The sequence below is a fragment of the Mycteria americana genome, chromosome 1 (genome assembly GCF_035582795.1).
Source record: "Mycteria americana isolate JAX WOST 10 ecotype Jacksonville Zoo and Gardens chromosome 1, USCA_MyAme_1.0, whole genome shotgun sequence".
NCBI lineage: Eukaryota > Metazoa > Chordata > Aves > Ciconiiformes > Ciconiidae > Mycteria > Mycteria americana.
Window position 1 is genome coordinate 55,937,832 of NC_134365.1, and position 27,271 is coordinate 55,965,102.

Below are 27,271 nucleotides of genomic sequence, written 5' to 3' on the forward strand. Positions count from 1 at the left end.
CTAGATAGCAAAGTTAAAAGAAAGTGAAGATCGTGGAATGAAGAAGCGCAAGCGGAAAGATGAAGGGACAGAAAAGGAGAAGAAGCCTCGGAAAATGAAAGTTCCTAAGCAGTTGGGGTAGGTTACTGTCTTTAGATGAACCCTTGAATTGCATGTGAGGTTTGGTTTCAAGATTGCGTGCCATAGCAAGATTATCACAGCTGTTTAGAATATTGTATTTTTAAACTATAATTAATAGCGAAAAGATTTTGGTTTTGGAATTTGTGTGGGCTTTTCGCATAAATAAGTCCTACAGGCTAATTTTTTGTCCCCCACAATTTTGAACAAGGAATAATAAAACAAGGAAAGACAAATTACAGAAAATAATTTTTGAGTCTATGAATAGCATTATCCATCATTGTTCTACCCAAAGTCTTATATAGCACTAAGAATTACATCTTCTAATGAAAATTATTTTTCTTCCTATCCCTTGGTTTCTAATCGGGAAAACTGTCAACATAGCTTAATTATTCCACATGTTTCTTACTAACTTTGTGTGTGCTTTCCTGAGTTCTGAGGCTAGTACGGAAGGATTAAGGTGATGGGTTTTTTTAATTGGCTTCTAGAAAAGTGTCGTTGAGTGAAAGTTGTCTTACAAATATTCAAGTTGGTATTGAAAATTTATTGATAGTATTTTTCATCAAGGTGATGAATTAGCAGAAAATGCTCAGTTTAAGTAGCACATAGATGTTGAGCCTGCATGTCAAAATTCTTAGCAATGAAGAGAATTTTTTTTAACATACACGGTGTGCCTAAACTTAAAGCAACCTGCTACCCTTCAGGAGTCTGAGAGGCAAGTTTAAGTATTTTAGTAGCATAGATCAACCATGAGTTTAATGACTGTGCCAACTTCTCCATAATTAAATTGAGAAGTCAAAAGTAAATAACCTTTGCCTTAATGTGTACAAAAGTTAGCAAAACAAATCAGTTAGAGATCACGAAATCACATGACCAACAAAGGTTTATGGTAGTTGATAAAATAGTCTGAAGATAGAAGCACAGAGTACTTGCTTCTTGCCCTGATAATTTTTTAATTGTACTAAACTCCCAGATTTTTGTAAAAGGTTACTAGGGCTTCAAAAGTCACATGCATTCTAATGAAAGATTTCTTTCCTCTACAGAGTAATGGCCTTAAATTCACACAAGTCTGAAAAGAAGAAAAAGAAATTGTATAAAGACTCACTCTCTCTGGCTGCCATGATCCGTAAATTTCAAAAGGAGAAGGAAGCCATGAGGAAGAAGGAATCTAGTCCAAAACCTCCAGTGACTGTTGCAACCTCTACCCCTAGTAAAATTCCTTCCTCGTCTCTCAGTGCAGGAAACGATATCTCTGACTTGAATCTTAGGATCAATGATCCTGTCCTCTCCATTTTTGGTAGCACAAATGAACGTGAGCTCCTGCAAGAAGCTGAAAGTGCCCTGGAGATGCTGGGAGACATTGACTTTGACAAGTTGCTTGATGGCACTTCTGATGGCAGCCCGGTATCTGAGCTGTCAGGAGAAAATGGAAATGTCACTCAGGCAACCTACACCTCTCAGGTCATGACACCCAAGCAGGTGCCTGCCCTCCCAGAAGGTCTGCCTATGCTACTTGAAAAGCGCATTGGAGACCTTCGAACAGTAAGTATGAATTCACTGGTAAGGGATTGCATTCAACAATCTGAGAGAACAAGGAAGAATAATTAGGGCCTAAGTTGTCATCCTTGAATTGCTGGCTGAAACTGTAAAAAGTGTAGAATTGATCTTAATGTCAATCTTAATGGCTGTATTTATATTTGGATGAAAACAGGCACAGAGATGATGCAGGTCAATTGTTAAAGCAGTGTTTGTTTCACAGTGGAGACAAGGTTTTCTAAATCTTGTGTGTATTGTAACGTTTGGGTTTTTTTCCATAATGGAAACAGCAGTGTTACTTTAACTTGAATTATTATTGGTGAAATGAATGGGTGTGTTCTTACTTTGGAGGAGGAAACCTGAAATATAACTGCAGCTTAAAAATCCATGTCTTGAATTTTTGGCTTTGTAACATAAATGCTAACTTGCCAGTTTAAAAAAAACAGCAACAACAAAAAAACCCCACCAAAAAACCACCACGCAACTACCAAAAAAAAAAAAACCCAACCAACAACAAAACTGAATATTTTCTTTTGGAAGGTTAGAATGGGGTCCAGACTCATAAAAAATATTAATGAAAAGTATTAAATCCACAGGTACAAACTTCCCAATAGCTTATTGAAAGGGATCAGAGCTATTAAGGTGTTATATGCTCCTTGTTTCAGTTGTGGATGTTATCTTAAGTTGAGAATAAATTTGTTGTTTGATTGTCCAGATTCTGATATTAAAGCTTTTCCTTACTCAGAATAAAGTGCAGCTTTTCCTTACTCAGAGTAAGTCTTGAAAAAGCAGTTCAAGTTATTACCTTTTTGGAAAAAAAGAATTTAAACAGTAACAGAGCTTGCTTTGCTACAGGTTAGAGTAATGATAAAACATAATGTTTATATCTTACCTGTACGTAAATGTCTTAGAGTGTTCTTAGTTATTTTAAATGTACCAACCTAAATACAGCCAAGGGGTTAGTATTTACTAAAGTGAGAGAGATGGTTTTGTCTACCTTTGACTATTCAGGTTAATTTTGCTATGAATCAACAATAAGCTGCTAGCAAAACTGCAGAACTGGATTAGGCCAAAAGTCAGGAAGTGTTAGCGGCCTGCCCCAAATTCATGCTGCTTCGCTGTATAACAAGCCCCACCCAGTTGGAAGAAAGCTTTAATTCAGTGGTTCTTAGCAAAACCTAACTCTTCTGTCTTCTGCTTTTGATAATGTCTTCTGGAAGTTTGGTGCTGGCTGAGCAGAACAAGTTTACCCATATACAGTTTTGGGGGAAAAACTAGACTGTGTATTGACTTAAAGATTGCAACTTCCTTACCTTCTGCAAATTGCAGTCAACTGACATATTATCAGTGGGGGAACACATCTTCTAAAAAAGCAGGAAAAAGAAATAGGTCTTGTCAAATACTAACCAGATTTACAGCTTTAGTGCCCTTTAGTGCAAAGAAAGCTAAGAAGTTTATTAAGCTGTAGGAAAAAGCTTATATTCCATGAACGGGGTATGATATATCTAGATTTAAAAAGAAAATTATATTTAGAAAGCCACTGACTAAATACAATAAAAATTTCCTGAATTCCTTTTGTAGATTAATGTCTTCTAGTTCCCTAAGTGGGCAGTTCTGAACTACCACGACAGAAGACAATATTGTACACAAGCAGGAAAGTAATAAAATGGCTTTTTTCTATTGTGAAGGTAACTGTCAAGATAATCTCTCTGTGGGGGAAAAAAAAGCACAGTTCAGCAATAGCGATGCAGTTTTTGAATCTGCCAATGTTGCTCTCATCAAAAGCCAGCAACGCTGTCCAGTGTGATAGTATAATGCTGAAATCACCTTTTAAAGGTCTACCTGGGACCGAAATGTCAAAGCATATCTTTCCTTCCACTTCATATAAACCAGATGATGATGATAATCCCTGTGTTAATTATGCTTAAAGATACTAGATTTAAGACTTTTAAACTTGTCTTTTTGGTATCCTATAATTTGTAAACACCTATAACCCTTCTAATTTTTTTAGCAGGACAAATGCTTCAGTATTCTTAAACAGATAGTACCATCCCCTCAGCAGCTGAATTTACAGTAGAAAGTAGTGAGCAGAATGCAGTCCTTACAGGAACTTAAACTCTCATATCAATGTTCATGACTGAAGTAGTAAAGCATTCAGATAATCAGCTACCTTATGGTTTCCAATAGAGTATCAGAATCCTGTTTTCCTGTGTGGTGTAGAGTTCACAATTCCAGAAAATATTTTTCTTTCAAGCTTAAATGGGTCAGTTACAAAGAGCAAGGACAGCAAGTATTTCATAGTAATAAAGGAATTTTATCAAGTTAACACTCAGATTTATTTGTAGTTTTTAGCTGTGTTTCCACAAGTCACTACAAATTTTTTTAAATGGCAGAATTAGAGATTTTTAATTTATTTGAATATTCAGCCTCGTAGCATGTTGGCTGCATCTAATGTTTGTCAGTCGCTATAACAATACTACACTTGCTTTTCTGCATGCATATCCTTTTCCTGCTCCTTTAGATATTCCCTGTCTGGTCCCAGTGCCAGAATAGAAGATGACAATAAGCCTCTAAAAGTGGAGTGTTTTTCTCTTGACTTCTATAAATCTGCAGAGTGGATGAACACTAGACAGATGATCTTACTGATTTTTGTAGAATGGTGCAGGGAATTGGCTTTCTCCTACAAGCTGTCATTGTTTGTGAAAATAAGAATCTAGGTGATAAGAGCAAAGATAAAGGGATTCTGCATGGGAATTCCTGCAAGACCAGTAAAAACTTATAATAAAAGGAAGTATGTATAGGAATAAGGCTGTCTTCCCCCCCCCCCCACCCCAAGAGACTCAGGAAGACAGACAAAAATTAGAGACATAGTCTAAACACGGCAAGAATGCTGGACAGCACCAGAAAAGGGGGATGAGGTATTCCTCTAGCATACATAATCCCTTTGTAGAAATTGCAGTGAAGGGTGGAGATGGATCTAAGGAGGCTGGGAAGTTGTAACTGAGTGAGGCACATAACAGAGGTAGAAAAGGAGCCTTTCATAGATTGAGAATAGAAATGTATTAATGCTCTTGCCTGTTTGACTTGTCAAGCAGTGCTCCTCTTTTTAAAGCAAACAGTGGTAGTGGAATGTTCCTGGTGGTGAGATGATAAAATATCTCTACCATTTTCTTTCTTCAAGGGTATTGAAAAGATGAATGTGTTAACATCAGTGATCAAGGCAGATTCTAAATAGAATAATTGTTTGCCCTAGAGGAAGGCATTTTTATTTGAGTATAATAACAATCCTCACCTTTTCTCTAAACAGCTGAGTATACTTTGGCTTTGTTTATTTTTTTCTAAGTAATGTTGTTCTCTGGAAAATAAGAATGTGATACAGCTGTAAAAGTAAAGATACAAAGGTTGTTGGATTAAAATGCTCTATGAACTTTTGGATACTTTTTATTGCTATATTTTCAGGCCGCCAAGATGTTTGATGAAGAAGGCAGGAAGAAGTTTTTCACGCAAGACATGAATAATATTCTGCTGGAGTAAGTGCTTATCTGTACAACCTTCCCTTTTTGGAAAGGGGTTGAAAGGAAAAGTACAGAAGAGGAAATATTATTGAGGTTGTTCCAACAAAGCCCTTAAAAGTCAATGAAGGTAGATCAGTCTAAGCTAGTTATTAGCTAAAGAGATTTATATATGAATACAATTCCTGTCATGACTATCTGTCTGTCTTTATCCAGTGTAAAGTGTTTTGTAGTGCCCTGTGTCCTTGACTTGATGTGTAAAATTCAACAAAACTCCCATTATTTCTTCCTGTCCCCCACTTTCATAACTCAAAACACCTTCAGCTTTCATGAAAGAAAATGCCAGCTCTTTTTACTCTGTAACCCTTCAACTAAGCGTTTAATATAGAAGGTTCTGTGTTCGTATTCTAAGAAACAAAAAGTAATCTCTAGAAGACCGTAGCAGTCAAAATTGTATCAAGATTGATGTGCAATGGTGGGAGTAAACAAAACTTGAATGACAGTGCTCAACGTTGCTGGAGAAGTATGTATATGAATGGTTTCTTGCCATTGATTAAGACTTTCTCCTTTTGTAAAAAAAAGTTTATCTGAAAATCTCCCAAGCTGCTATTTTTAGTATGCATAGCTAGAATATGTTATGCATACAAAGCTTCCTTAGGTTTTTGTTCGGTTGTCATCTTCATCTTGGAGTGCCTCACTGGTTGACTGTCTCTTGTTTGTTTGTCAGTATTGAGCTACAGTTACAGGAGATAAATCCTGCTATCCGCAATGGAGTGTACTCTCACCTTGAGGCTTTTGTGCCATGCAATAAGGACACACTGATAAAGCGTCTGAAGAAGTTACACCTCAATGTCCAGGTAATGACAGGGAGATTAGCTCCAGCATGAGTCAATTATGTAATAGTGATGAGGACAGAATGCAGGAGAGTAGAGCAACAGCTACACAGTCTCCAATAAAGCAAAAGATTTTTGGCTTAGTCACTAGATCAGCTTAAAAGCTTTTTTCTTTGTACCTGCTATTGTCACTTGCTTTAGGAACAAATATCTTAAGTATTTCGGGCCCTTTATTTGAAGTGCTTTTCAGACCCTTTATTAAGTCCTTTCATCTTGAAAGTTGGGTACAGGGTACATACCAAAGTAACAGAACTAGAAAGCCATAATAATCATGGTTATGATAGGCTAAAAAAAATTGCTATTGCATTCACTTTTGTGTCAAGAAAAAAGAAAGGCTAGATGGATAATAGATGACCCAGCCTGTACTGTTTGCGCAAATTTGTGGCTAGGTCTTACAAATACTTTATGTCATTTGCAGTTGCTTTTCTCTTAAAGAATATGTCTTCCTATTGAATAAAAAAGTTTTACGTGACTGGAAATATCCTGACCTGATTCTTTAGATGAAATCCAGGACTAAATCTTGCAGAGGATCTGAGGATCATGAATGCAGAGATCTCAGAACTTGCTAAGGAGGCAAACAGATTCATATGCTATTTCTAAGCAGTAAGACATAATAGCACATAGTATTCTAGTTCTTCTCAATAGGCAGTTATGATTAAGAATGTAAAGTCAGAAGATGTAGGAAGATAATTTAAAACCATGTAGAGAAGTATATAGTATATAACTTTAATGTTTGAGGCTCTTAATATTTGGAGACAATTTTAAATACATAGTCCTTACCTTTGAGGCACAGAAATTACGTATAATAAAAATCTAATACTGAGATAATCAAATACATATATTGTGTTCATTACCTAGGATGTTTTTATACCACAGAGTTTTTGGATACTTGATTAATTAGATACTTATTTCCAAGTGTTGAGACACTCATCAGTCAAGTCATCTTGCTTTTTCCCTCAGGTTTTCTTCCCTTCCCTATTTTGATTAAAAAGCATTATATCATGAGATCATGCCATAATGTTTTGGGATATTCATGATATGTTTCCTTGTGACTATCTTTCATTGTTTCTGGTCTGAAGACTTACATGAATTGTATGAGAAATTTCAAGTATGTGCATTTCTATAATTCTGTTGCACCTAACAGGATTCAAGTGCCATGTAGGAAATGGCTGTTGCAGTCAATAGTTACTACTGGGAATATTGCCTCAGGAGTGAGTGGGAAATAATTTTTGTGAAACTATCTGAAACACTCTTTACAATGCATCTAATAGGACTACTTTGGTGTTTCTCTTTTCACAGGATGACCGCTTGAGAGAACCACTGCAAAAGCTGAAACTGGCTGTCAGTAACGTCATGCCTGAACAGTTATGCAAGTATCAAGAGGACTGTCAGGCCCGCAATCAAGCCAAGAATGCCAAGTAGGTATTTCTGGAGTCTATGCATGCCCATTCTAGAGTCCAGCTGGAAGTCTGTCTCCATGTTGTTCATTCCCTGAGCTCAGCAAAGTACTCAGCTCCAGTTTATGGGTGTCTGTAAACTTTGAAGTGTACAAAGTACTTAGTTTTGTGTAAGTGATGTTATCACCTGACTCTAGAAAGAAATTCCATTAACTGAATGAAATAGGTCTTGAGAGAAAGAAATTATAAACTGTGAGAAGGATACTGGAGATTCTCAAAATGCTGGATTAACGGAGGAAGATGGTGTGTTCAGGTTCTTGGTATATTTTGTCCTTGTTAATTGTAATTGTTTCCCTCATAGTTAACTAATTTTAGACTTGGATGAGTATTAATAGATTGAAAAGCATGCTGCCATTTCCCAGTAGAGGCACTACATCAAGCTTATAGCCAGCATCCTTGATAGCATCCATACAGTGTGTCCTTTTCATTTGTCTCTGAGGACCATGAAGCGGTGGGGAGAGGAAGATGAACAGTTTACCCTTTCAGGGAGTATATAACGAGAATCTGAAGGCAGGTCTTTTTTTTTTTTTTCCCTAACACTTAAAACAACACTCCTTTCTCAAGGAAACATTTTGTCTATGTTGTATATCTATAAAGAAAACGATTGTTCTAACCGCAGATTGCAAGCGGAAGATGAACGAGAGAAAAATGGATCGGAAGAAGATGATGATGAGAAACCTGGAAAGAGGGTTGTGGGACCCAGAAAGAAGTTTCATTGGGATGACACAGTGAGGTGAGACAAAACTACCTTTTCCACCAAGACTTTTCACTGACTTCATAAAGGGATCTCCAAGGGTTATTACAGTATTATTACATGATACTGTTTAATAAATAATCGTTCTCAGAAGTACACCTCGGAGAAGTTTGGGAGAGTGGTGGGGCTAAATAGGCAAGCTAGAATGCTGCAGTGGTAAAACACCCTTTTCTTTAACTTCAAAGGCAAGATCATCCTATGTCCAACCCTTTTTTCAGTGCTTGTTTATCTGCTTTATCCAAATACATGAGAATTTTCCTGGCCCTAGGATGTCAAGCTTATTTAAGCAAAGAACAGAGGTGTAAGCGGAGTTATACCTGCTTCCCACCATTGTAGGAATAGGTCACCAAACACTGTCACCCAATGAGCAGTAAAGATTTCTGCCACAGTAGGGCAGAACACCAAAATTGTCGATGCTGGTTTGGCAAGCCTCCCAGTCCTTGAGCAAGCCAGCATCCAGAATGCATGAATCTTAACCTCTCCCATCCCCTCTGAACACAAATTCTGTTATCTCTCAAGAGCAACACAGATTCTTGTCTGAAATGATGAATTTTCATTGTTCTGTTTCCTAGGATAGATTTTACTGAAAACTGAGATTGCTATTATTTAAAGAATCTAGATAGGCTTTTAAGCAACCAGATCCTTCTAAATTAGTAATTTCCCTTGCAAGATCTAAGCTAATTTTGGTACAAGTATACATATTATTAAAAGGGGCTGGTGGACTTCTTGTGATGAGTCTTTTTTAGTATGTTAAGACAACAGAGAAGCAAGCTTCATGGAATATATAAAACCAGTATAGCTTGGACTGACCTGGAGGGAGCTATACTTAAAGAAAATATATTTAAATATGTTGGTTTTTTTCATTCAAGAGGCTCTGAAAGGCCAATGTTACTCAACTGTGTGCACTTTTATATTTTTAAGGACCGTAAAAGACAGCATCCCTGTCAGAAAGAATTTTCTGTTGAAATATTCAGTGTAGAATGGATTTCACTTGCTTTCAGACATTCTCCATCTTAAATGAGATAGAGGTTACTGTGAGCAAAGTGAGAGGAGGTGTTTCACTATGAGGAAACCACAAAGAAAATGTAAAACCAATTACAAAATGATAGTAAGGATGAAAAAGAGCCATACAGTCTGCTGGAAACAGAGAAGTGATAGTGGCAGATCATACTAGCGGTAGTAGCAAATTTGTGCAGTGGCAAACTTCCAAAAAAACACGATTGGAACTGAGCTCTTCCTACAACTGGCAATGGATACCAGCTGTATAGCACCAATGCTTCAATTTCTCAGCCTTTTTCTTGCTGAGCTTTTGAAAGGATTGTTTCTTTCAATATATTTATTGTGGTTTTTTCTGCAGGTCTCTGTTGTGTAATCTTGTTAAGATCAAGCTGGGATGCTATGAGCTAGAGCCAAATAGAAGTCAGTCTGCTGAAGATTACCTCAAAACCTTTATGGAAACAGAAGTGAAACCACTTTGGCCTAAAGGCTGGATGCAGGCAAGGTAAGAGACCTGCTTTATGTATCTATTAATTGTGGTGTTAACTGGTTTTTTTGGATCTTATTGTCATATGTTTGACTCAACCATGTACTATTAATATTGGTTAAAATGTCAAAATATGTCAGTGGAACTGGAATATTTTAGAAGAATGAATGTTTTTCAGAAGTTAATTTTCTATCTTGTTTGCAAGCCTGAGAGATAAAAACCACTTTTCCTTGGAGAACTATTTGCTTTTGTCATCTGCTGGAGACTGAATTTACTGAAGTTCATAACATGGTGCATGACGTTTCATTTGAGGGGGAAGTATGAGGCAGGGGGTAGCTCTTTGAGAAGTTGTTTCTGTGATATAGAAAGTGATAGTGATATAGAAAGGAGTTTTGCCTATTATGTTGTAAGCAGTCTGATAATGCAGTGTGACAGACTTTAAAATTATAAGTGGGAATTTCAACACCAGAGTTCACAAAACACTAAGGTTTGTGCTCCTTATTTCCTGTATGCGATTGGGATGCTCTGTGATGCTGCAGTTAAAAATACACCAGTTTCTTAATGAAAACTTACACTTGCTTCCTACTGACTTGTTAAGAGGAAACTACCACACAAAGGGGAAAAAAATAAAATGAGAGCAAGAGTAATCATTGTGAAATGCAAATTTGACAAAGTTTTGAAACACTTCGAAGTGGAAGAAGAGAAGCAAATATAGATGACACAAGTTCTTTCCTTCTGTAGCACCCATTGCAAAAGACAGTTTCCCATCAAATTTTGACCTAACTGTAAAAGCTAAATGATACAACAATACTAATCAATTTGCTCAAGAATGCCTCGACTGTAGATTAGCCAAATCTGTATCAAGCTGTAAAAATAACTGTACTGAGATATTCCCTAGAATAGTCAGTGTAGAAAATGAGGGTGTAATAAGCTGCTTGTGAAATACTAATGAAAGGAACAAATGAAGTTTTACACTTCTTGGCATACAGCTGACTTATTTCTGTTCAAGGATCTAGTTTTGTATAGTAAATATGCTGATGAGTGAGATGTTATCTCTTATGAAGATTTTATTGAAGTAGATGAGACAAGGAATCCCAGTTTAGCTTAAGAACAGATATGTAGATCACTGATGGTGGCAAAATAGTCAAGTGATAGCGTGAGGTCATCCAAGAAAACATAAAGTGAAGCACGTTAAAACTTTGTATTTGAAAGCCATATAACATATACGGTTCTATCCTTTCCATACCATAAGTGTGCTGAAAATTTCCATAAGCTTTTAAACTATCCTTAAAAGTGGTTTCAACAAAAAGACAAAAATCAAACAAAAAATCCAAAACAAACAAAAACCCAACATCCCTCCCCCCCCAAAGAGGCACAAACAAACACAAATCACCAACAAATCAAACCCCAAGAGCTGCCTGATCATAACTTTCTGTTGACCAGCAACACTTCATTTACAACTGGGCAGTTATGGTACCATAATGATTTACAAATTGTCCTGTATTTATGGGGAGGTGCTTCCCTGCTTTCTGTTTAGGAAGTGATGTATTTTAATTTGTAGGCAAACAGTTATGCATGGAAAAGGAAAAGCAAGTATTTCCTACAGTCTGACAGTGGTAACTCCTAATACAGCACATGTTACTCATATGCTGGATGCTCATCTTATTGGGATGTTAAAGTAGGGATTATCATGCTGAAGGCTTATGATTTTTTACCTTTATATGTGGCCTCAAGTGAGAAGGAGCTATGTAAACTGGAAAAAAAATTAGGCAATTAGTATTAAAAATGTCCTAATGACTATGTATTTCATAAGGAATTCTTACTAATCAGAGTAGGTCTATCATACCAGAACTTTGTGGGTTCAGCCCAGAAGAAAAATTTCTTGCTCTTTCAAAGTTAATTGTATTTAATGTTCCTCATAGCTTAGTATAGAAGCATGAGGTAAGGCATCAATCATAACTTTAATTTGCACCTCTTTCATTTATCCATGTGTATCACAACTACCTTTGTCAAATGAATTTTCTATGTGTGTAACTTCCCTACTCTTGCCCCAGGAGATTGTTTTATTAATACTCATGGATTTAGAGAAATACTTTTTGTCCTAAAGGATCCCAAAGCCTTTTCAAATAATGTAACCCACTTTTTTGTAACTGGGTTGCACATTAATTCCATGTGCGTCTGAAAAAAGCCTGCAACCTAAATATGTGTATGTTCAAAAAAGAAGTGTAAGGAACAGGAAGTCTGTTTCCTTTAATTGAAAGTTTCATCATCTTTGGAGGTGGTCACGCAAATAGGCTTGTAGCACATTTATTTTGCGCAGGTCAAACAGCACGCTTGACTTGAAATCACGACCAGAGACAAACAATCTCATACCGATCTCTCTCATCAACTTTTACGTCTAAATATATGTTTGCAATGGAGGGATTATTTTCCAAGCATGTTCTTGCTTTGGAACATATACTGCATTGTCCTTTCTTTGTACTGTATCTTTGATTTCTGTTCCTGTAGTAGTTACACTTTTGTCTTGAACCTTTAAGGATGATACTATGAATTACTGGGGCCTGGGATTCATTTTGGATTTTCATTCCCAAATGAAAAAGACTAAGGAATGGACAAAGCACCAGGAAGGAGGTGGGGAGGGAAATATTCTGGAGAAGCCGGGTAGGTCAGAAAGTAGCACACTGAACTTGTAATGAGGAATGTTCCTTTTGCTCGGTGTTCTTCATAGGCATTCAGTAGTCTCTGATGGGGAGCAATGTTATACAGATTTGGAGGTTAGTATGGTGAAGAAAATGTGAAAATGGAGCTGAAAGTAGAATCTGAGAAGTAAGGCGTTGGAACTGTAGCAAGAGGATGTCAATGTTTTCTTACCAGATTACATGAGATTTGTGGATATTTGGATTTTTCATAACTATTGCAGCTCTAAAGGATGTGTAATCAGTGGTGCAAAGCTCTTGTTTAGACAGCTGTTCATGATGTGTTTGGTGTTAGCATGATGGCAGTGGTATAGGAAAATCTTGTCTGTTCTACTTTGCCTACCTGGAAACAGGGAAGGGGATCAAGGTTTCATTAATTGTCTATTTATAGGTGCATTTGGGTAGCAAGCTGTAAGATAGGTACAGGTCAGGAATAATTTTCATTTCCCACTTGTCAGCTCAGAAGTTGATAACATGGAAATAAAAGCATGTGAAGTGTTGAGATTTGTCATACCAACTGTTGCCATTCATTGGCTCTGTAGTAAAATGTATGTGCAAGTCCCGTGTAATTGAAATCACAGAAATGGTACACAATGGCCTATACAAAATAGTGAAGAAAACTAGAAACAAGCTTGGCTACTGTATTCTGACTTCTTTCCTCTGTGCTTTAAAAAAAAACCAAAAAGACAACAGACTAACCGTGAAACCCAAACCTATGATCAATGTGTGGACACATAATGAAAAGAGTTTACAATAATCCTTAATTTGATATTTAAAATATTTCATTAGCCTTTGAGGAGAGAGAATTCAAAATGTATTTCTTCTGTCCAGCTGAAGGAGGTAATATTCTGTTATGTTGACTTCTGCTTGGCCATTTACTGAGGTATTTTGAATGTAAACTTGAAATATATATTTATTTTTTTGGCATTTTTCTGTTTGTGGCTTCCTGGAACTATGTCATGATAGCAATACAGGCAAACTACCTACTAGCTGCTTTGGGGACAGATAATCAAAGGGTTCTTCTGAAAATTCAAAGATACTTGTGTATTTGGTGATCATATGCTGATTGTCCCTGTAGAATCACCTTATGTTTCTTTTCTCGCCACTCTTTTAGGATGCTTTTTAAAGAAAGCCGAAGTGTTCACAATCACCTCACTTCTGCTCCGTGAGTATAATGTTGACAACTTACTAGTATCTTTAGGTTGTTCATAGCATTTTTTCCCATCTTCATGCTGCCTTTTTTTGGACATAGGGGAGGAAAAGGAGCTATCTTGGGATTTGTTTGAAGAGACTTACAATGTTAATTTTTTAAAAATTATTTAATTTAGGCTTATAACTGTAATGTTCTTGTGGCATTATATTTTACTCAGTTATGAAGTGACTAGATAACTTAAGTGGATGTTCATTCTTGGATTATCGCCTTTTACTCGACATATTTCAAAGCACTATACACTACCTAAATTTTGCTCTGCGGCTTATTAAATTGAACTCAAGAGACTGCAGTACTTCCTGCTCTTTCCTCATACATGTCTCTAACCGCAGAAGGCTGTGTGTCTTAGTGGAATTTTACCTTCTTGATTTTCAGACAACGCTTTGTCCCTCTCAGGAGCTGGCCGCATTCAGCCAGAATGCAAATAAACAATTCTGACTTTGAATAACACCCAAATTGCAACCTTTGTGATAAATATGATTAACATAGGACATTTTTCTACTTAATAGCAAAACTGAGTCATGGTCCACCTACAGTAAGGTCTTTTTTTTTTAACCAGGCATATTCCTAGTTGCTTAGGAAAGGAGAATAAATGACTTGTAAGATATAAATCTGTTGATCCTCTTGAAGAAATAGAAATGAGAAAAGGAGGTTTAAAATGCTTAACTTCTAAGTTGAAGCTGATGACTAATAATCCTTAATGCTGTCCTTGCTTGCATAACTGCAGTTGGTACTATGGTGTTCACTTACACTGCAAAGGAACCTGGAAGTTTGTTAAATGGCTTCTTGCAACTGTTTCACAGTTGATGAGCAACAAAACACTTTTTTTGGGGGGGGAGGGAAAGGAAGTGTTTATGTGCCTTGAAATATAAATGTGAACATGAAGTATACTCCTCAGTGACAAACATCAACATGAAGTGAAATTATGTAACTATTATAGGTGACTTCAGTTTAGACAAAGCTCTGCTAAGTAGACAAACTCTTAAGATTATAAGAGGCTGAAATGACTTGATATTTTGAAGTTTCTCTATATTGGAAAAGTAAAAAATAGCTCTCCTGATGGATATATGATATATCCAGGATATATCCTGATATATCAGGATATATCAGCAATTCAGTGAATTTTGTATCTAACTTAGATACATGACAAAAAATGGATTAAAAGTGTGCTTGTTCTCTTCCCCCCTATATTTTAACCCATTTTCTATTTTAAGGATGTTTTATTATTAAAGCTGGACTCCAGTAGTCATTCTTCTAGTTTATTGGGATATAATCAGGGTAACAGTTAAAACTAAAATGACTTGCCTTGCTTTTGTCTTCTGATGCACATACATCTCCTCTGCTTTAGGGCAAAGAAGAAGGTGATTCTGGCCCCTAAACCCAAAGTGAAGGTAAATACCTACTTAGATATCTGAATTTTATATGACCATTTGATACAACCTGTTTCCTGCCTCTGATCCAGAAAAATTCTGGCAGAAGGGTTCCATCAGGAAATGTCATAAGAGCTTATTGACTTAATGGCATATTACTTTAAAGAAAGCAGTACAAAAGTCTTCTGTGCAGCTTTGTAACTTTAAGCTATATTAGTTTTTTGAAAATTGACTACAAAGAGGTACTAGTTCCAGTAAAGTTTCACATTTTTTAATGTGTGCTTTGTGTTTGTTTTCAGCTTGTATTAAATTTGGTAACACTGGAAAAATGTGTGGTTGGGAGGATAACATACTAAGTTGATAGAGGTTCTCATTAGACACGACGAGGTTGTCTTAGTTCAGTAGCAATTTTACCTAGTGGTCAGATTAGCTACCCTGTTCTTCACAGCATTGATTATTCTTAACTGTGTGGGGCACTTTTATGTGGAGCAACAGCACTAGGTTTTTAAATACAAATAGTGAATTAGCATGCAGGACTCCCAACACCTAGATATTGTAGGTATCTTAATACAAAAATTTCAATAGTAGATCTTTGGTTCATCTTAATTTACAGGATAATAGTATTACACTAAAGAAGACTTTAGATCTACTCTGGAAAAGCTATTAAACCTGTCTCTTCTTATCTCTTCATTCTCAGGACTCCAGTCCAAAGAAAGAGCAGAAAACCTGTATGTCTTCAGTCAATTCAAGTTGCGCTACTGTACTGAGTTCCAGCGCACCTGTCTGCACCCCAGCCAGCTCTAGCTGCACACCAGCTCCAGAGACGATCTGCTTGGACGACTCACTGGATGAAGACCTCTCTTTCCACCCACCCTCACTGGACTCTATTTCTGATGCTCTGGCAGTTATCAATAATGGTGCCAAGGGATCACCTCTTGCGTCCACCATAGACACACCAACATCCAGACCTCGCCCTGGGCTGAGGGAAGAGAAACTAGCAAGCATTATGAGTAAGTTGCCCCTGGCAACTTCAAAGAAAGTAGAGCCCACTCAAACACCCCATTCATCAAGTCTTATTGCTGGTCACACAGGGCCAGTACCAAAGAAACCCCAGGACCTAGTTCACACTGGTATCTCTTCAGGCCTTATTGCTGGATCTTCAATTCAAAATCCTAAGGTTTCCTTAGAGCCTTTGCCAGCCAAACTACTTCAGCAAGGACTACAGAGGTCAAGCCAGATCCAAGCTTCTTCCTCCTCTTCGCAGACTCATGTTTCTTCCTCTAAGACCCAAGCAGCTATTTCCACCTCCTCTCAAAGAACCAAGGATGCTAATATCTTGGTATCATCTTCTGAGTCTCAAGGTGGTTCTTCCTCAACATCACAAGTGACAAAGGTGCACCAGCATTCAGCTGTACAGCAGAAATATGTATCTCCTTTACAAGCAACTATTAGTAAATCACAGACCAATCCAGTGGTGAAATTAAGTAGTAATCCCAAACTGTCTTGTTCATCACCAGTCATCAAGGCTCAAGATAAGTCTGTAGTATATCGCCTGCCTTTGTCTAATCCATCATCTGGAAGTGGCTCTCAAGTGTCTCACCCACTGGTTTCTCGGACAACATCCAGCACCTCTACCTCTAGTAACTATTTAGCCAAGGCTATGGTGTCACAAGTTTCTTCCCAGGGTTTCAAGCCTCCCTTCTCCATGGCTGCCTCTCCCAAACCTGCTGCCTCTCCCAAGCCCACTGCATCTAAGCCCTCTGTAACACCCAAGCCCAATGCATCACCTAAATTTTCATCCAAGTCCACCTCGTCCCCTAGGCCTGCGACAACACCCAGTTCTTCCAGTTCAAGTGCACTAGTTTCCCAGAGTAGTCACTCCAGCAACAACCCCCTTCATAAACAGACCAGTGGTGTAAATATCAGCAGGCAGTCTCCCACAATGAATTTGCTGCCCTCTAATCGCACCTCAGGCCTTCAGCCTGCAAAGAACCCTCAGGCTTCTTCAAAATTGCCCAACTCTTCTCCTTCTGGAACTGTTGGTAAAAATAATTTGGGTGGAGTTGGAATGAATGTACCTGCCAGCAGAGGCAGTAACCTTAACTCAAGTGGAGCTAGTAGGACTAGTCTGTCTGGGGGAGCAGGAAGTGGAACACAGGGTGCTACTAAACAATTGTCAACTCCACACAGACCATCTTCTGCCTCAGGGTCTCCAGTTGTAGCAGCCAGTGTGCAGGTATGCATCTAACTAGTTTACATTTAAATGTTACATTACTATTTATCACATTTATTTTGTAAACATTCTTTCTTGCAATATCTTGATTTTAAAATGTGTCATAAATTTAATGTTTGTACTTTACTAAGCATAAATGCTAATACTGATGAAACTATTTTGCACTAGTGAATAGGTATTTCCAGCTGATGTGAAATGCAAGGATCAGTGTGGAGCGAATCCTCACTGTAAAATGTTGGTTGGTCTATCCTGTGGAACAGAATTAACTTTTGTGGTTTTTTTTTTTTTTTTTAAGAGCACTAGAAAAGGTAGGCTTTGTGTGGCTATATTTTCAGGGGCTGTGGTGTATTCTTGCATTATTGGATTTGTGTATTCTTGCATATTTACTTATTTGTAATGATGGGGGTCATATGAAAAGGTGTCTTGGTACATTTGTTGCCAAGCTTCATGATTAACTTGCAAAACTAGAGTTCAGTTCCTTGTGGTTTGAGTATAATGCAAGGCTTGTATTTAAAATTAACACTTGCAAGGGCTTTTCTTTAGTACTTGTGATTAATATGTATTTTATTTCGTAGGATCTAGTCAAACTGAATGAGACACCTCATTAATATATAAATATCCTAGAAATTGTTTGAGAGGGAGCTTATGCAGAACTTTATCACTGGAGATAAAACAAGTCATACAAAACAAATATTTTGAAAATACTGTTGTTCTAAAACCCATGCAAACCTATTATTTACCCAGAAGACAACCTGCTATCCCAAGTTGTGCATTCTTCTTACTGGGAATGATTTAATTACTGAGGTGGTTTGAGGTTTTCCTCTCTCTGTATTGCTCTCTCTATCCTGAAGTCTTCACTACTTAAGTAAAGTTAAGAAAAGCAATATCGCTGTAAATCAAAGTCTTGGTGTACAGCAAATGGAAAAGCTTTGTATTTTTCTGAACAATGTACATAGCAATTGTATGGTAGTGATGTATACTCAGCTTTTAGCAATGGTTTATAATCTTTTAGCTTGCTATCAAATTTTTCTTAATGTGGCTGAGTAACAGGAGGAAGATAATTTTTACAAGACATTTCTATGGTCTTTCATCCTACTGTACCTTAAGTCTGTTACAGTAAACAAGAAATGTCTGGCAGGCTCTGACACAGACTTCTCATTATTTTGGGTCTTCTGAATGAAAAAACACAACCCATATGCTATGTAAGGGCCACTGAGGTACCACACAGGGCCTAGAGAAGAGCTGAGCCAGATACAGTGCAGTTTGGGTACTCTGGAAGGTACCTGGAGGAGACAAAAAAGGCTACAGTGAATGGACTGGGAACAGAGTTGTTTCTTCCTGGTGCAATCAACAGAATCCAGTGGATACAATTGCTGTGATGTAGAAGAAAATGTGAAATGGGTGTGGTAGTGCTTAAAGATGACAGATGAGGGAAATAAGTAGTGTTGTGTTGGATGATGAGATGAATTCTGGCAAACCTTCCTGTAGTTAAAGGCAAGAAATTTTTTTTAGAAACACTGATCACCTGGGGAATGAAATGCATTTTGGCAGACAGTGATGTTGAGGAGGACTGGAGGGGGTGTGGTAGATAAATAACATGAGTGCATACTATAATACAGCAAAATAAGGTGTGTTAGTATATAGAAGGGGGGAAATCAGCTAGAGGTACTGAGCAGCATATGGTATCATTAAAATAATTATTGTGACTTTACATGTGGTTTTTCTAACATTTCGGAAGTTACTTTAACCTAGAAATGGTTCAGAAGAACGGTCCACAGAAGATAAACCATGGAATAAGGCTGTTGCTACTGTACAGACTGAGGCTTAGTCAGTGGAGTATGTTCAAGAGAAGGTTAGAATCAAATTATCTCCCAGTCCGAGTATGCAGAAGGGGAAGAGATTTGTGATGAGGGCTTTATTTAGCCTTAAAGATCTAATGGCTGGCTGCTGAACTTAATCAATTCCAGACTAGTTAAGTACAATGTACTAAGGAGTTAGTTACCCCTCTTAAAACTTTGCACAAGACTGAAAGTGAATCCCCTTTCCATTAAGGGTTTAGGGATTTAATTCCTATCTGAGATGCTATTAATTGGTCAGAAGATGAGAATGGTACCTGAGTTGCTCATTACAATATCCTGGTCTGCTTACACTGAAGATCAGACTAGATGATTTCATGTGATAATAAAGATGTTCCTAACTAGGAAGAGTTTCCAAGAAGTGTTTCCTTCCTTTCCCCTTTTGATTGACAGTTATTTACCAGAATATAAGCTTACACCTGCTGTAGCTCCACAGAGATTTTACTCTGGGATACTCTGTTACATCTTAAGAACACAAAGCCAAAGTAATTAAAATTCAGCAATTATTGCGTGTGACTTAAACTCTACCTACCATTAGTACTCTTGAGCAGAATCTGGCTTAGACTTTTAAGGATCTTAGTGACTCGGATTTACATGACCAGGATGAGCCCTTTTATGAAGTGCTATCATAGGTGAGATAAATAAAAACATCTGAACTGCAACTGTCTTAGGGCATTCTCTGTAGCTCTATCACTGAACTTCTCTCTTCTTTTTGAGAGAGTAAGTAAGGTCTTGGCAGAGCACATTACAAAGCTTTCTGTTTTCAGGCATTTTACAAATCCACAATTGCAAGAGATTACTGTATGGCTTTTGTTGCACAGTAAAGATTACATAGTGAACGGTTGTCATTCTTTGTACATAGGCTTATTGTGAATTTAGTACTTTAAAGGCAAAAGAGAACAATCATATATGTTGGAGTTTTTCATACATTTTTTTTCTACTTGTGGGATGGAGTATATCTTAGAAGCTGTCACTCCTAACTAAGATGACCAATACAAACACTTGCTACAAACATCACATCTGTAGTTGTTTACACTTACAGGGGTACTGTTTTAAAATTTTGTGTTTTCTCATAAGCAGCAACTAACCTTTTTTAGCTGATTTCATCTGAATACCTTCAGACCAAAACTGGTAATAGAAACTTTATCCCTGCTAGGAGTTTTCATCACTTTGCTGTTTCTATAAGTTGATATTACAGAACTCAAGGAGATTTCATTTTAAGCTCACATGTTCATTAAAATGATTCTAAGTTTTGGTTTTAGTTAAGGCTTACTTGTATAAATGCACAGGTTTGAAGTCCTGTTCAGTCTGAGTCTTTTGAACTCAAATATCTAAAATCTCTGAGCTTGAGTCTGATTCAAAATGCTTTCTATACTAACTGTTTTGTAGTAGATCATTAGAGAATCGTACATTAGCATATAAAATTACTATATGCATAGTGAAGGAAAGATTGTTAAACAGGAATGAGCTGTTCTAATGTTAGAGGAATTAATGTGATTGGGGAGCTGTTGTAGCTAAAATGTTCTGGCTAATCTTGCATTTTCACTTTTAAACTAGTGAATTTAACTTCATTGTGACATATGTAGAGTGGAGAGATTATTTTCCTTTGCCTTTTGCTTTGACATGTGCATACACACCTATACATACATATGTATGTCTGCATCTGGGTAACCTGACTTCTCTTGAAGTGTGGGGGTTCTTGTGATGAATCTTAATTTTCAAAAATCATTGCTTCTAAGCAATCTCTTTAGAAATAAAGTTAGACCCACATTTGGAGACGGGAGAGTAATACTGTGCTTCTAAAGAACTTCAGATCTACATCTGATAATTTCATATTATTAATCTAATAGAAGATGTTGCATTAGATTCTGACTGTAGATCCAGTGCATAATTAGAAAGGAGATGGAGGAAATTACCTGCAAGGCTGATGAGAAAAACATAGAGATGAACCATAGTGTCACATCTGAATCTGAGATATAATTGTACTTGCTTAGCAGATGAACAGTGGGAAGACCTCCTAGGTGGATAAATGGATATTTTATTAATAGTTTAATACACTTCTTAATACGGCCACACTTAACGGAAAATAGTCGATTCTTATCTCTTAAAGAATACAACTCAAAGCTTTAAAATCTTGAAGTACTCCTTTTCTTTGTACAGTCAACAGCAGGAGCATCATTACTGGCTAACGCCTCACCTCTGACTCTCATGGCATCACCCCTGGCTGTAACCAGTCAGAACGTGACGTCTGCACCATTAACTCCTTTTGGGATGCTGGGTGGCCTTGTTCCTGTGACCGTACCCTTCCAGTTTCCCTTGGAGCTGCTTGGCTTTGGGACGGACACAGCTGGAGTGACAACCACCTCGGGATCTACCTCAGCGGCTTTCCACCACAGCCTAACTCAGAGTGAGTGGAATTAGTTATCACACTGTGCTATAAGGAAGGATGCATCCTGAAAATGAAAATTAAGAAGGCAAGCAATAAAGTTCTGAGAGACTCAAATTTGGTTCATGAAAATCCTTACAGGAGAGTAAATGTGATTTCTTCACTGGTAAAACTTTGTTTATGTAATTATCCAAATGTTATGACTCACCTTTAAGCTTAACTTGGTTGTTAAATTCACAGTATATACTTAGTTTTAAACATGCTTTTTTGGGGTTAAGTTTTAATCCCTTATCTTTAGAAAGGAATGTAGCTTAAAAGTCTCCAAATGTCACAATACAAGTAAGAGACTTAACATGGTGATTCCTCAAAATATCCTTAGCTTAGTGATCTCGGATATCAAACAGTTCTCTTATGAGGAAGTATCAACCAAGATGGCATTTATTTTCTCCAATTGCTTAAAAAGAAATTCTTTAGGCTTTTAACCTATGTCAATTTTTGGTCTTTCTGCCGAAGGAAATTATATGAAGAATTGCATCCCAATAGTGAGGCATGGTCCTTGCTCTGACTTTTGATTAACCATATCTGAATAGGTCTGTTTCTGTTGACTTATTCCAGCCATCAGAATGCTATCAGGTATTTATTTTTTGTTGTTGAGATACATCTTCAGAAATCTGTGCAAATTAGCATGCTACTATAGCTATACTATAAAAATAAAAACTTCCTATTTCACAAAGGCTATCCTTAAGATATATTTTTCATCTTTGTTGCTCTCCTTTTTTCCCCAGACTTACTGAAGGGTTTACAGCCAGGTGCTCAGCATGCAGCAACGCTGTCTCACTCACCTCTGCCTGCTCACTTGCAGCAAGCTTACACAGGTAAAGACATTGTATTTTTCTTATTACTTATTTTTAACTTAAGTCAGATTTCTGCCCTAGACTGAAATAAAATGTACACCAGAACTGAAATTGGTTTAGAGAAGACATAACACAGGGACAAGCTTTGGTAGCAGCAGACAGCCTATTGTAGCAGTATTTTTGGAACCTCAACAATTTTTTTTTTCTACTTGTCTACTTTGTCAGGAACAAGAAAGTTCAAAAATTTCATTGATACTTTATTGTAGCAGTTCTAGAAACCAAAGTGTACAAATTTAACTAGTGGGGAAAAAAGGAATACTACTTAGTGGATGCCAACGTGATTGTTTACAGGCTGCATAAATCTGTATTGGAGAGATTGTTTTTTCCACTCAATTTTCATTTCTCCTTTGGAGGAGAAACTGACCTTCCAGCTAGAAGCTTCTTCATGTTTCTTGTAAGAGCATATACATGTGTGTACAGTGTGATGGTTTCCTAATGGAAGATCTGCCTTCCCTGGGAATTTTATCCTTGATAAAAGTTGCATATTTTGATTGAGAAGAGAAGCTTGAAGTAGAGCATCTCCTTTTTCTGTTTGTAAGGCTTAGAGCTGAAAAAGTATTATAAAGCTTTAGAAGGTGCAGTTTAGAGTGTAGTTGTTTCTTTGCCACCTGTAGGGGTTTTTTTTGCCAGGGGAAGGAACAGGAAGGGTGGCAGTGGCTTGGTGGGGGTTCTTCATCCTGTTCTCAGAGTCCTCAGCACCAAAGGAGTGGGCAGTGTTGCTCTAAGAGGCTGTGAAAACAAACCAATTGGCTATATTTGGTACAGCCTTAATTTTTTGTCACAGTGAGTGGCATGGGTTGAATACTAAAAATGCTTTATTAAAATGTAAAGGCTTCTAAAGAAAGGCTTGATTTTTAAATTTTTTTTCAGTATCCCAAGCTGCAACTTAATCTTTAGAAAGATGGTATCTTTTGATATGAAGCTTTATCTCAGGTTTCAACAGCGCTATTTCTCATAAATGAACTACAGAGAAGATGCAAAGTCTTCCACCCTATAAAGACAATGTACTTTTTGGTGATGCTAAAGCTGAACATGTCAAATTCCTATCTCTTTTACTGCAAGTTATAAAAATAAAAGTTCACTCATGCTTTTATTCTTCCATTTCTTTTCCTGTCTCTAAACTACAGATGGAGGCCAAAGTAAAGGGGACACTAAGTTACAGCGGAAAAACCAGTGACTTCTGGACAAGCAAGGGAGCTGAAGCAGTTCTGGTTGGCTGACAGAATCTGCCCAGTTGGGAAAGTGCTTATTGTCACAGGGCTGCTGTTTCTGTCGATGTTTACATATTCTGATCCCAAGCACTGTGGTGAGAGGAAGAAGAAAAAGAAAACAATACTTGATCAAAGAGAGAAGGAAAAGGAGGACTGGTCCTCCTGGTCATGCAGACTGGTCATAGTTTGATCTTGCCTAAAGAAACAAGCTTTTTTTATCTGCTCTGATTGGCTTTTAAAAGAAATTGATCGTCAAACCCACAGCAGCACAAACTTTTTTTTTCTGGGTGATGTCCAATGAAGAGTTGAAAGTGTGAGAGGAGCTAGAATAGGTTTCTCCATCCATTGTGTAAGGTGGAATCATCCACTTCATTAGTGCCCAAAGTGCCCAGTATAAGATTATGTGTAGGTCCTGAGTGTACTATGTGGTTGTGGACCAAAGGTTATGTAGAGTAGAGGTGGTGCTGGGATACTTTGCATTATAATTAAACCCTTACACAAATGCAGTTTCTGATACGGGCATTTTTCCAGCTTTACAAGGCTGTTTGGCTTTAGGGAGCCTACAGGTGTATGCAGTCTCCTTAGAGAGTTGTCTTCAAAAACAGATCTCCTGGTACATCGAGATGCGAGACACAGACTACTAGGAAATCCCTTGCTCCTTGTTTGATTTTTTTTTTTTTAATATAAAGATTCTTATTTAAGGGGGGAAGGAGATGGAAATTTTTCCACTTATATGAAACGGAAACCCACATTTTATTGGTCAGACTAGCATTTCTTTCCCCCCCTTTTTTTAAAGGCACACTGATTTTTCAGTCCTTCCATTTGTTAAATTTTCTTTTCCTTGCCTTGTGCTTATCTGCTACTGAAATTAAGTAATGTTCTATTCATGTCTTTTTATAAAAAACCAACCAGTTCTTTTCTCATTCTAGATCTTCCTCATCTTTCATCTAACTCCTCCCAAAAGCCATGCATTACACTGATTTGCTAGTTAAAGCAAGCTGATTGTGACGTATTCCAGAGCCAGGTTAGTACTGCTTCAGGCATTAGCCAAAGAGGAGTCGTTCAAAAGCGACCAGAGGTGCCTTCTCTTCTGGGGGCTGAATGGGTTGTCTCCAGCATTTCCAGCCCCTGCTGGCCTGGGGAGTTCCTGACCTGAACTCTTCCTTACATGGTAGCACAAGACTGCAAAGCTGGCTTTTTTTTTTTTTGGATAGCAATACATCAACTGGTTCATTTGTAAGGTTAGGAAGTATCCAGCACATGTTGCACTTTCGACATGAGGACAGAACCTCGCTGTTGAGTCCCTTGCGCTGTCAGATAAAAGGTGAGAATGGCAGAAACTGAAATAAGTCATAGGGGAAAGGAGCAAATAAAATGGTATGATGCCCTTCTCCTTCAACCCCGAAACATTCCTTTAAGAGATGCTGAAATTCCTAGTAGCTAGTCTTTCCAGTAGTTTGATTTGAGATTAAACCAGTGACTACTGCTTATCTCACACCTTCCAGAGAGACTTTGATAATGAATCTTCAATGTTTTTTGCTAGATTAACTTATAGCTTTCAGGTTTCTTTTACATGTGATTTATTTTTCTTAGACCAGACAACAATTTCTTTTCTATTTAGAGCTCATTTTAATTTTATATAAATATATATACGTGAATTTAAAATAATATATATTGTGTATTTAGTATAAAAATGTTGGGTTGAGCTCAGCAATAAATGTTTTTGCACAACACTTCTGTGAAAGACAGATTGAATTTAAGATGCATTAGTTCGTTAATTTCACTCCACAGCATCTGCCAATTAAATGCTTTTTAGCTAGTGCTAATATTTTGTATGTGGTGTGTTGATTAGATAAGCTTGCATCTCCATCATCAAGGCTATTTAGAGTTGCAACATACAGCTACGTAGACTCTGGCATTCTTAATACTGTGCAAATCCTGTCAAAATACCATCAACTATTTAGAATGCAAGCTTTATCTGGGTTTTTTTTTTCCCTCTTTTCTCCAGGAAGGGTTGAAGCAAGACAACTTTTGGTTTTTTGAGGCCTAACAGTTCTGGCAGGACGCTAATTCTCTGAACTGTGTCAAACCTGATACTTTTTAACAATGCATGTAGCTAAGGGAGTTGCAGCAGTGAGCCATCAGGCAGCAATATATTTAAAAGACCCTGTCCTAAGAGAGTTCTACCTCTTCTATGTTTTCCTCATCAAGGCATCTCATTCAAATTGCCATCTTTTGTCTTCATACTTAATGAAATTTTATACTGGGAGACTTGGAGCCCTTTATAACTACAGCACAACTTTCCTTTCAACATTCCTCTCTTCCTGGAAGTATGCCTCGTCTTCAGTTGAGGAGTATCCTCTCTAAATCTTAAGCGGGGTAAGAGTAGTCCTGTCTGTGTGGCCTACTGAGCTTCTCAGTCTTGGGAAACAAGAAAACTAATACTTATTGTGGAAATAGGTAGTAGGATGGTGAGAATAAAGATGACCGTACATTGTTCATGAAGCCAGTTCAAACAGCCCCACCCAGAGGGTGACTGGTTTCAGTCATTACACTCCTGAGCTTCTTTGCAATCAGCAACATAGCGATGAAAGGGTCTATGTTCCCTGTTCCCTGTACTCCCTGGTTAAGCCTAGCAAGGCCGAATTAAAGGAAATAATAGGGTGGCTCCCAGAGACCTTTGCAGGTAGCATAAACAGGATGGGGAAGTGAAAGATTTCTGCAATGTTCAAATGCAAAATTAGGTTAATGTTTTACTATTTTCTGCACAGCAGCTCTTCTAAAGACGCTTTCCCCCAAGTTTTTACTACTTTTTAAGGGCCTTTGTTAATAAATAAACTGTAGTTGTACATACTAAATAACCCTCAGTATTCACAAGCAATAAGAAAGCCAAGTAGAGCTGTCTCTTCCAGGCAGCAGGGCTGAACTTGGTTTGGGGACTGTATATGAGCTAACATGTCAAGCTCACTGAAAGCCCCAAACAAATGCAAGCAATAATTTCAAACATAGGTTTTAGATGTTAAAACCGTCTGGGTAATATTTTCTGCTACATGATCCAAAGTCCCAAAAGTCGTGGTAGCTATTTTAAATCCTTTTGAGACACTTGCAAAGAAAGAAGGCAGGCTAGATGAAAAACAGGCTGCAAATACCTGTTGGACTATATACCAACAGGTATATAGTCCTTGGACTATAACTGCAGTGTTCTCCCACTCCAAGATGCAAATGGCCTAAATCACTTTGTCCAGCCTTCTCTGTTGATTTGAGATACATGACTAATACTGATCAACTAAGTTACAAGTGTGGATGCTGTGGGTTTCACATCTGTTTTCTGCTAATCAGAAGTAACTTTTAATTACCTGGGTTCTGCTTCTTGTTTGAATCCGATCAAAGTTGTCTGATGCACAGATTTGGGGGTGGGACAGGTGCCAAGAGCCTGTTTCCTTCCCGCAGTCCCATCACCTGACCCTTCCTCCACACTCCTTCTCCACTTGGTGCAAGACCCTTGAGGACATGAAAACAGAGAAATCCTGCAACTCTCCCAAGCTGCCATCAGTTGTGTGAACCATTAACCCTCTGGGAGTCATCTTGGACTCCAACTAACTTTATCACATTTGCTGCTACATTCATAAAATGAACTTTTGGC

General features: G+C 37.6%; 1 protein-coding gene across 4 annotated transcripts in view; it reads left to right on the top strand.

The window, feature by feature from the left end:
- The window catches only part of UBN2 (ubinuclein 2), a 47,847-nt gene extending 23,324 nt beyond the window's left edge, over positions 1 to 24,523 (top strand). For 3 of the 4 annotated variants that reach the window (XM_075499179.1, XM_075499187.1, XM_075499201.1), the window contains exons 5-17: positions 5 to 117; positions 1,161 to 1,659; positions 5,113 to 5,183; positions 5,893 to 6,022; positions 7,358 to 7,476; positions 8,135 to 8,248; positions 9,627 to 9,770; positions 13,563 to 13,613; positions 15,007 to 15,049; positions 15,726 to 17,264; positions 21,278 to 21,524; positions 22,289 to 22,378; positions 23,545 to 24,523. In XM_075499179.1, coding sequence (XP_075355294.1) covers positions 5 to 117; positions 1,161 to 1,659; positions 5,113 to 5,183; positions 5,893 to 6,022; positions 7,358 to 7,476; positions 8,135 to 8,248; positions 9,627 to 9,770; positions 13,563 to 13,613; positions 15,007 to 15,049; positions 15,726 to 17,264; positions 21,278 to 21,524; positions 22,289 to 22,378; positions 23,545 to 23,594 — 3,210 coding nt within the window. In that variant the 3' untranslated portion in view covers positions 23,595 to 24,523. Of the gene's footprint in view, positions 1 to 4; positions 118 to 1,160; positions 1,660 to 5,112; positions 5,184 to 5,892; positions 6,023 to 7,357; positions 7,477 to 8,134; positions 8,249 to 9,626; positions 9,771 to 13,562; positions 13,614 to 15,006; positions 15,050 to 15,725; positions 17,265 to 21,257; positions 21,525 to 22,288; positions 22,379 to 23,544 lie in introns of those variants that run through there. The other variant, XM_075499192.1, reaches the window with a different exon arrangement.
- The last annotated feature ends 2,748 nt before the right edge of the window (positions 24,524 to 27,271 follow it).